Source organism: Athene noctua, chromosome 15 (assembly GCF_965140245.1).
Source record: "Athene noctua chromosome 15, bAthNoc1.hap1.1, whole genome shotgun sequence".
NCBI classification, from domain to species: domain Eukaryota; kingdom Metazoa; phylum Chordata; class Aves; order Strigiformes; family Strigidae; genus Athene; species Athene noctua.
Genome location: NC_134051.1, coordinates 7,099,463 through 7,109,702, shown reverse-complemented (window position 1 = coordinate 7,109,702; position 10,240 = coordinate 7,099,463). Strand labels below are relative to the sequence as shown.

General features: G+C 55.6%; 1 protein-coding gene across 1 annotated transcript; it reads right to left on the bottom strand.

Moving 5' to 3' along the window:
• Positions 1-5,012: 5,012 nt before the first annotated feature.
• On the bottom strand, positions 5,013-9,824 carry ACTB (actin beta). The gene is made up of 6 exons (XM_074918828.1): positions 9,709-9,824; positions 8,157-8,285; positions 7,610-7,849; positions 6,638-7,076; positions 6,133-6,314; positions 5,013-5,759 (listed from the first exon to the last, which is right to left on the bottom strand). Exons 2-6 carry the CDS (start codon positions 8,277-8,279, stop codon positions 5,616-5,618), a joined length of 1,128 nt encoding a protein of 375 aa, XP_074774929.1. The 5' UTR covers positions 8,280-8,285; positions 9,709-9,824; the 3' UTR covers positions 5,013-5,615.
• Positions 9,825-10,240: the final 416 nt, after the last annotated feature.

Genomic DNA, 10,240 nt, shown 5'->3' with positions numbered 1-10,240 from the left:
GGAGCCCCACCGGTTTGGTGGGACACCCCATAGGGCTGCTGTTCAGCCCCAGGGGCAATCGCTGCACTAACTCCCTGGTTTTGCAAGGGAGGCAGCGGAGCATTTGGGAGAACGACCCTTTCCCGGTTCACACTGTGGGTTAGAAGCAGCCAGGGCGTGAAAGACAGGACACTTGTGAGCACGGGCTGGGTTGGGCTGCAGATACCACCCCCTTCCCCCCAGGAAAACCGTAAGGATAAACTTGTCAGCTTCAGGTTCACTGCTCATGTATGGAACGATCATCAATCTGGGCTCTAACCAAGCTATTCTAACTTTGGCTGCGGGTGTGAGATACAATCCTTCACTTCGCTGATGCACAGAGGGCTGTGCAGAAGTCATCCAGGGCTGCTGTGAGCACGGCCATTGCACACAGCGACGTCCAAGGGGAGCAGCTGGCTCAGCACTGTTACTATTAGCTCCACATCCCAAATCTCAAGTACAGACAGGACCCGAGTGCTGGAATTTCCAGTTATGTGTGTGCTTTGGGAATTTTGTTCATAGAAAATATGTTTTAAAGATGACCCACAAAGGAAGATGAATGGGTTGCTGCTTTACTCCTGCTTAATTGTTGCCATTTAAGGCCATGAATTAGATTAGGGGTAGATTGGGGGTTTCTCTTGGAAATAGCAAGTACCTCATGTCTTGATTACCTGTTTTGCTTCTAGGCCTGTGAGAAGGCTCTGGAATTGAAGAGGAAAACCCTTCTTAGCCCTTAGATGAGGGAGAGCCTCGGTAAGAGAACCTGCTTTGTTTGTCATGTGTTTTACTTAAATAGAAGGTAATGACAAATCTGGAGGCCCTTCAGTCAAGACCGACTTGTTTGACATCTGGGAAAAATACCAACCTGACATATTTGCAGTCATCAGGGAAAGCAGAGAGGTGGAGGAGACCTGCATTTCCAAGGCAAATAGTAAATAAAATCATGAGCAAGGCCCATAAGCAGAGTAAAAGTCCTGCCCAGAGTGCTAGATCAGCTGGAGCAGCCTGTATTAGGACTAGCCAAAGGTTCCCTCCAGCCCTGGGGCATACATGGACCAGACAGCAGTTGACAACCCTGAATAAGAATTGGGAACAGAGATAGGTATAAAAGAACCTCCCGAGGAGAAACCAGACTCGCAGCAGTTCGTAGAGCTGCACTGGGACTCATAATCCACCAAATAATGAGCAGTGAGCAATGTGGCTATGTAGATAAAACATGGAGGCTGAACACAAGGCAGCAGCAGGCCATCAGGTGGGTGGTAAAGGAGGAAGGAAAGGAACACCTGCACCAAGCTCTGCCATTTCTCTTGATGGTTGCTGCGAGGTGGCCAGCCAGTGAGAGGAGAAACCCTCCCTGGTGTGCTTTGTTCAGGAATGCTCTTACCAATGTGGGCACTTGGGAGCCTTCTGTGAAGATGGGTTCAGTTCAGGGCTGGGCCATCTCAAGGCAGACTTTGTTCATCTTATGACTAATACACGGTTTTCTTAGTCCAAAGAAGGCAGACATATACCATGCTGTCCCAGTCCGGAAGGGCAAGCAAATTAATGCTTGTATCAAGATATTTTGTTCTGTATAGGACAAAATATCTTAACTGTTCAAGGCCAGACTGTTCTGCGGATTTTATATTTTTCCCTCTGGAAAGTCTTGCTTCATTTCTCTCCTCTGTTTCTTCTTAAAACTGATACAGTCTGGACATCTCATCTTTTTGTCAGCATGACTAAACCCCAGCTGGACTACAGTGGCCAAAACCCTTGGTATGCTTGGGTGAACTGCTAGCTCCGCCGCTGTAAGTGATTTTCAATACTTGATACGGTTTAATACTGTAAGGCCTGCTAAAGTAGATTACAGATGGATATAATACAAGTCAGGGCAGGCTCCAGGTCAGCAATCCCTCCGCAAAGACCAGCTTCAAAGACCAGGACTCCTCCTGCCCCAAGCCCAGCTGATACCCACAGTCCCATCCCTGATCTGATACCCCAGAAGTCCCATTTTCTGAAGGCGATGCTCTGCACCCTCAGAGGGGACTTCTGTGAGGAGGCCACTTTTGTTTGAACGCTCTGGGATTTCCTGGGACTTTTGCTTGCAGCCAGCTGGCACCTCTCCTGAAGCAGTACACACTCGCAAAGGAGAGAACAGGGGCCCCCCAGCCAGGGACCGTTTCTGGTCAACACTCGCTGACAGGGCTGAGAGACAATGAGGCCCTTCAGGGCTAAATCCCAAGAGTCACAGCCGACTCCTCTGCCAAGGACATCACTAATTCCTGGCGGTGGCTTGATTCCATAAGCGGCTCAGTGAGGTGACTTTCCAGGTCACCAGCTAATTGCAGGTGAAGTGCCAGTGACTGTCTCCAGCAGGAGAGAAAGTTGGGAGCTCTGGGGAAAGAAAGGGTGTAAAACGTGTTTGTTCAGCTCCTTTGAGCTGAGCCAGCTCCCCCCAGGCAGCTAAGGGGAGGTGAGAAAGGGCTGGGTGGCTTGCAAAAAGCTGAGCCGCGCAGTCTCTGCAGCCTGGATGATCTTGGGACGCCACCACCACTGAGCCAGACAGGAGGATGCACTCAGCCTGGCCCATGGGTGGTCCTTTTAAATCTCCTGGTCTCCCCACAACCCCTGGCTATTTGTGTGCTGGAGAGGAGGAGGAGGAGGTAGGCAGGGGACTGAATATTCCCTACACATCTTCTCCTTTGAGTCTTGCCCATGGCTGGTGGCTTCAAGAGCCAGCACATGACTAAACCAACTCCCCTACTGCCCTTCCTCTGAGGGGCCCCCCTCAGCATTTCCCCACCTCTGTGAAATGGTGCGGGGCGCACGGAGCTCTCCAAAGCACCGTGATGGAGAAACCGTGGTTAAAAAACAATCCCCCTTCTTCCAGCGCCTGGCGTTCTTGAGAGGAAACCACCCTGGGCTCCCCCCTGCTCGCTGGAGTTGGGAGCAGTGAGTAATGCTCACAGGCTTCCCTGCCCGGCACCACATTCTTTTCTCCAGCATGTAATGGCCCAGAGGAGGAATAAACTGAGCTTTGCTGGAGCAGCCTGCAGGATAGCTGTGCACGCCACAGCCTTGCACCGCAGAGGCATCAGGAAGGGCTGTGAAAGGCTCAGCCTCATTTTATTGGGGGGGGGGGCTGTTTGCCTGGAACAGCAAGTGAAATAGGAAGAAAGGAGAAAAAAAGACCCAGCCTGCAAAGTGTTAGCTAACAGAAAGCCTCACCTGCTGCACTCTGGAGCATGAAAATCATCCTGGCCCCTGCACCCAGCAGCTCTGCACCATCCCCGCCGCTGACACTCTCCTTGTGCCTGCACCTCTCCCCCTCTGAGCTGCTCTTGGCCCCGGCGTTTGCTGCTCTGTGGTTTCTCCCTCACCACCACCACCACCTCTTCTGTTCCTCATGTCTCAACACATTTTTGCAGTGATCAGTGACCATTGCAGGGAGGGCTGAAGAAAGGTGCCCCATTTATTTCCCTATTGCTATCATCTCTTCTGGCCTCCTGGCCTTCTTCCTGGCCCACTCCCACCAGCTCCCACTGCCACTGCCTCCTCCTCACCCCGTTTCCCCAAGACCTCAGGTTATAAGCCCAATTTGGGCCTTGCTCCAACCTGTTTCACCTGTCCTGCTGCGAACTGGTGCTTCCAGTAACTCATCTGCCCAACCCAGTGTCTGCACCTACAGCCCTGCCAGGCTCCTACTGCACCCGGGACAGCCAGGAGGGAGGATGGGGAGATGAATGGCAGAAACCGGCAGGTCCACCCTGAATGCACCACGATGCTGGAACAGGATGAGGCCAGGCAGAGGATTAAAGAGCGAAGGAGCCTGTTCCCTGCCTTTCATCTGCTGTGAGCATGACACAATCACAGCCATTAGCTCTTCAAAGACAGGCAGCTTGGAGGAGCCTGAGGAAGCCGGCAAGCCTGTGAGCAAGGCTCCAAGGAGCGGTTTGCTGGAGTTGGCAACTCACAGCGTCACCCGGCTTTGCTCTTCCTGCGCCCTGACCTGGCAGCCTTGGTCCTGTCTCCTTCCTTCCGCGGCAGCTCCCACTCCTGGGGCTCAGAGGCTTTGCTGTGCACAACAGGGTCCCAGCTGCCAGCACGGATTTGGGAGGGTCCCCACGGTGGCTGCTCCTCGTGAAACTGGGGAATTTGATCCATCAAACAAGGCTGAAGCTTCACAGAAGGTCCAGAAGCCCAGAGGGTGGGGACAGAACCAAGCAGCTGTGCAAATCTCCTTCCTGGCAGGGGCTGGGCTGCAGGCAGGTATCTGCACTGCCCACACCAAGTCCTGGAGCTGTAGGTGTCACCCACCCTGCAAGAGCTTTCTCCCTCCCCACACCCTTATCCCAGCCCCACCCCTGCCCAGCCGTGTGTAACAGCCCACTGGCCTCACTTTCTAGTCAATTTTTTCTACTTCACGAGATTTTCTCCAGCTTTCACCTAAAGGCTGCTCCACCCAGCCAGCAGCAGTTTGCCAGAGAGCATGAGTCTCCCAGCAAGCACAAAGCCGGGCCTCCCTCCCCAGGCAAGCGCAGAGCAGGACAGACAAGCTCAGGTATCTGGTGCAGGGAGAAGAGGGGACAGCGGCCCATGGGCTAGCAAGGGCTGCAGACTAGCCAAAGGAGCCTTGGCAAACGAGCAGGCAGCTGCTTTGGCATGTTCATGGCACCGGCACCACCACCACCCCCCGCTTGCTTCCATCAAGCTGAAACTGGTGGTGCCGCAGCGCTACGGCAGCATTTCAGAAGGTGCAGTTGGATCCCCACTAAGCCCAGCTCCTCCAACAGCTCCCTCTCACCCACACTGGCACTATCTGGAAAGCTCCAGCCCAGAGGGCAGCTGTGGAGACCCACAGGGCTGGCAGGCTCAGCTCAGCCCTGCTCTATCGCCATGAGCCAGCCCACAGCACCAGTGTCAGATAGCCAACCTGTACAGCCTGGCAAGTCTAGATCAGAGCATGGTGCAACTGTCAAAAAGCAGCAAAGGAAAAAATGATCCATCAACACCAGTCAAGCCTCTATGGTGTGCACTTTTATTTGAACTGGTCTTAAGTCAGTGTACAGGTAGCCCCTCCCTCCCCCACATACTGGCACCACCTCTCGTATACCCTGCGGGGGACTGTAAAGCCTTCATTTCACATCTATCACTGGGGAACACAGCCTGCTTGCTTGACAAATCGAAAAGGATCAAGTGTGTTTTGTTTTTAAGGCGGAAAGATACAAAAAGACACTTGTTGGGTTACATAATTTACAGACAAGCAATTATAACCTAACACCAGTAACTGGCATCGGCTCCCTCCGAGCTGGGCTGTTGCCTTCACAGAGGCGAGTAACTTCCTGTAACAATGCATTATAACAATATTTGGAATGACTATTAAAAAAAGAAACAAATGTACAATCAAAGTCCTCAGATGCATTGTAGAACTTTGGGGGCGTTCGCTCCAACATGTTTCGTTTTAAGACTGCTGCTGACACCTTCACCATTCCAGTTTTTTAATCCTGAGTCAAGCGCCAAAAAAAAAACAAATAAAGCCATGCCAATCTCGTCTTGTTTTATGCGCATTTATGGGTTTCATTTCATCACAAGGGTGTGGGTGTTGGTAACAGTCCGGTTTAGAAGCATTTGCGGTGGACAATGGAGGGTCCGGATTCATCGTACTCCTGCTTGCTGATCCACATCTGCTGGAAGGTGGACAGGGAGGCCAGGATGGAGCCTCCGATCCAGACAGAGTACTTGCGCTCAGGCGGGGCAATGATCTGCAGGGAGAGGAACATCAGTCAGAGGCACAGACTCATACAGCACTCGTGGCCCACGCAGGGCCCCACAGGACAGAGCTGCCTCACTCCCTTATCTAGCCTTGGCAAGATACCATGAAGTCCAAAAACAGGCTAAAGACGAGCTCCCACACCCACCTCCCTCCTACCTCTGCAGCCAGTATTTACACTAACCCCATTATTCATGTGCCTGGGTGGATGCCACCTTGCCCAGAGCAACAGCGCTAAGGCTGCACCAGCCACACAAGTACAGTTTCCATCTCTTCTAGCAGGAGTTGATCTTATCCCCCCCTCCACCCGCTCTGCATTTCAGCATGAACAGAGGTGCTAAGAAGTTCCTCCGACTCCATCCTACCTTGATTTTCATTGTGCTGGGTGCCAGGGCTGTGATCTCCTTCTGCATCCTGTCAGCAATGCCAGGGTACATTGTGGTACCACCAGACAGCACTGTGTTGGCATACAGGTCCTTACGGATATCCACATCGCACTTCATGATCGAGTTGAAGGTAGTTTCATGGATACCACAGGACTCCATACCTGTGAGGAAGAAGCAAATCTCAAGTCAGCAAGGGCTCAGACACAGCCAAGAAAACCCAAGGAACTACTACAGGCAACTCAAATACCAGCAGCTCCTTCAGTGGGAAGGCACTAGGAAGCCCAACAGGCTCAACTTCCTGTTCTACTGTCCCAAGCTCCTTAAACAACTTCAGGCTGTGTGGGAAGCGAGTCTGACTGGTGGGACAGCAAAGACCTTGCTATGGACCAGCACCAAATTGGTTAACTGGCTGCCAGTCTCCAGGTCACCCTTTACAGAAAGGAACATTGAGGAGCACAGGGTATCCTAGAAAAGTCAGACTTACCCAAGAAAGATGGCTGGAAGAGGGCCTCAGGGCACCTGAACCTCTCATTGCCAATGGTGATGACCTGGCCATCAGGGAGTTCATAGCTCTTCTCCAGGGAGGAGCTAGAGGCAGCTGTGGCCATCTCCTGCTCAAAATCCAGGGCAACGTAGCACAGCTTCTCCTTGATGTCACGTACAATTTCTCTCTCGGCTGTGGTGGTGAAGCTGTAGCCTCTCTCTGTCAGGATCTTCATGAGGTAGTCCGTCAGGTCACGGCCAGCCAGATCCAGACGGAGGATGGCATGGGGGAGGGCATAACCTTCATAGATGGGCACAGTGTGGGTAACACCATCACCAGAGTCCATCACAATACCAGTGGTACGACCAGAGGCATACAGGGACAACACAGCCTGGATGGCTACATACATGGCTGGGGTGTTGAAGGTCTCGAACATGATCTAGGGAGAGAAAAGAAACAGCTGAGTCAACAGCAAAAAACAGGGTTCTCTCTACAGGTCCACACCAAGTCCATGCAAGTGGTTTTACTTTTGTCCCCACATAAGAGACATCTCTCCACTCCCCCTCGAAGTCCATGCTGCTCTTGCCTGGTCTCCACCCACACCTGCCAGGCCAGAGGCTGAGCAGGGACACCACCACCACTGCAGACCCATCCATGTGTCACAGCAAGGAACAACACAAATGCCAAGTAAACTACAGTACAGTCACTCAAAGCTGGTAAATGGATTAGTGTGTCTAGTCAGAAACAGCAGTTAGACGAGTTGCTAGTTCAGTCTCAGAGAAAGCCAGCTTAGAAGAGCAAACAAAACCTGTCAAGGTCCAGCAAAGAGGAGACTCAGGTCAGGAAAGGAAAACCCTGTGAAGACGGCAAAAAGGGAGAATAGAGGTGAAGGAGGAGAGAGGACAACATGGAAGAGGAGAGCTGGCCTGCAGCAACATCTGCTGTAGCTCCAAGCTCTGGAGTTTTACACACCTGTGTCATCTTCTCTCTGTTGGCTTTGGGGTTCAGGGGAGCCTCTGTGAGCAGCACAGGGTGCTCCTCAGGGGCTACTCTCAGCTCGTTGTAGAAAGTGTGGTGCCAGATCTTCTCCATGTCATCCCAGTTGGTAACAATACCGTGTTCAATGGGGTACTTCAGGGTCAGGATACCTCTTTTGCTCTGGGCTTCATCACCAACGTAACTGTCTTTCTGACCCATACCAACCATCACACCCTGCACAACAAAGAATAAGCAGTTAAGTACAGCTGAAGGGCAAACCCTACTGGGTGGGGGGCTTTTCCCAAAGCTAGGTCTCCAGTCACTGTCCCCACTCTATCAAGAAAGGCTTTCAGCTCCAACAGACACGGCAGAAACACTCTGCAGGAGCTTTATCCCCCACCAGCTGTGCTGCAGTGCAGAAGCCTCTTGTGTTATAAAGTGAAATAAAAGGGCTCTTAGGAGCCCAGTGCCTTTAGGGGAATCGCTTCCACCAAAAACTCCCTCTCTTTTGTCCAATAATATAGACAACCCAGCCACCTACCTGATGTCTAGGGCGACCCACGATGGATGGGAAGACAGCACGGGGGGCATCGTCCCCCGCGAAACCGGCCTTGCACATACCGGAACCATTGTCAACGACGAGCGCGGCAATATCATCATCCATGGCTGGCTGTGGAAGGAGGGGAAAGAAAAAAAAAAAGAGAAGACATGAGCATCACCGATCTCACCCACCAGCCACCAAGCCCCGGGCAGGGAAGGGAAGGCGATGCCGCCAAGGCCTTCCCCACCCATTTCCTTCCTGCCGGCGCGGCACCGCTTCGCCCGGCGCCCGCTAGAGGGTGCGACGCCTTCCAGATCCCGGCGCCGCACGGATTTGGGACAAAGGAAGTCCCTGCGCCCTCTTGCATTATTACCATAAAAGGCAATGGATGGAGCACGCCGCGCCTCGCCCGCCAGTTTTTGGGGGACGCCGGTGGCCACTCCCCTCCCGGCCGGCTGGGTGTGGCCGCCACACCCCAGCACCCCTCCGTGTGCCAGCCAGCACGGCTCGACGCCTTGCCCGGCTCCGCGCCTCTGCGGGTCGTGGAGCCGCCCCAAGCAGCTCTCCCGGAGCCTCAGATGGCCACTGCGAGGAGCCACGGCTAGGGGAGCAGTAGCCACCTCACGCAGCCCGCTCGCCAAGCGTGAGCAGGGCTCTGCCCCGTGGAACGGGTGGGATTAAAGCCAGGGTTTTATGCAATTGCCGCACACCCCGAGGAGGGCGAGCTCAGCTCCGGCGTCTCCGACAGCGCCGGTTTAATCCGCTGGCAAAGCGGAGAAGGAGGGGCGGGCGGCGGCGGCAGCTGCCGGCACATATGCCAGCCCCGCACAGGGCAGCCTGGGACGTGTAGTCCTGCCCGGAGCGGGCAACCTGCCTGCACAAGGGCACTGCCGCTGCCTGGGCACACGGGGGCTTTTCTCCTTCTCCCCCCCTCCCCCGTTTACACACAGCTTTTGTTCCGATGCAACAACCTCGCCCTCGGGAAAGAGGGTGCCGCCCCCCTTCCCCTACAAGAAAAAGCCACCGGGGCCGTTCACATGTACCCGGGCGGGGGGGGTTGAACGACCGCGCCCCTTCCCAGTGGGAGACAACGCCCCCAGGCCCAGCCGCGCCGCGGGCCCCCAAACCCCCCCAACGGCGGCTGGGGGAGGGGGACAGCGCGGAGCAGACAAAGCCCTGCGCCCCATTCCCCCCCCCTCGCCGCTCCCCGGGACACAATAGCCGAGCCGCCCGCTCCTCCCGGCCCCCAGCAATCCTCTTACGAGGCGGATTAACCGCAGGAGCAGCAGGGGGGCTGCCCCCTCAAGTAAGCAGCACCCCCTAACCGTTACTAAACCGCCATCTCTTACTACATCCTTTAAAACACCGCAGCGCACAGCGGGCCAGGCTGCCCCCCCCCCCCGCAGCAAACAAAGGGCGCCCCGGAGCGGGCACGCCATCTTCTCACAACCGGAATTAAACTAATATTAATGAGAGCAGCGATTTAACGGCGGCGCACGGAGAAGAGCCCACAGACACCGACACCCTGCCCCCCCTCCCCGGTCCCGCTCACCTTCGGGGAGTTGCGCGGTCAGAGCCGGGGCGGGTGGCGCGAGGCGGCGGTGGCGGGTGCGGGGCGCGCGCGCGCAGGCAGCAGGCAGAGCTCGCGGCGGCTCCCGCCTACCGCCCGCCCCGCCTTTTATGGAGCCACCGCCGCCACCGCCTCGCCATAAAAGGAAACTTTCGGAGCGCGCGGCTCTGATTGGCCGCCGCCGCCTCCTCCCCTCCTCGTGCCGCCCCGCCTTCCCCTCGGCGCGCGCGGCAGCGCCGCCACGCCCCGCCCCGGCGCGCGCGGCAGCGCCCCCCGCCCTGCAAAGAGGGGAAAAAAAAATGGGGTGCGGGGGGGGGGGCAAAGGATATCTGAGGTGCGGGGGGGTGTGTGCTGCGGGTGCGAACCCTCCGCAGGCTCACTCTGCTTTGCTCAGGAAGGGGGTGGTTGCCCCCGTGCTTGCTCCCTGCCCCCTCCCCGGGGGTCGCGGTGGCCTGCTCCCCCCCCTCCCCCCCCCCCAGGGGAACCGCCACAACCCGCACACAAAGCCCCGCGG

Excerpts from the sequence above, each read along its gene's own strand:
- ACTB (XM_074918828.1), bottom strand. The coding sequence starts at position 8,279 with ATGGATGATGATATTGCCGCGCTCGTCGTTGACAATGGTTCCGGTATG. Across the intron at positions 7,077-7,609 it reads ACAGAGAGAAGATGACACAG|ATCATGTTCGAGACCTTCAA; the intron begins GTGTGTAAAACT and ends TTCTCTCCCTAG. Across the intron at positions 5,760-6,132 it reads CCAGCACAATGAAAATCAAG|ATCATTGCCCCGCCTGAGCG; the intron begins GTAGGATGGAGT and ends CTCTCCCTGCAG.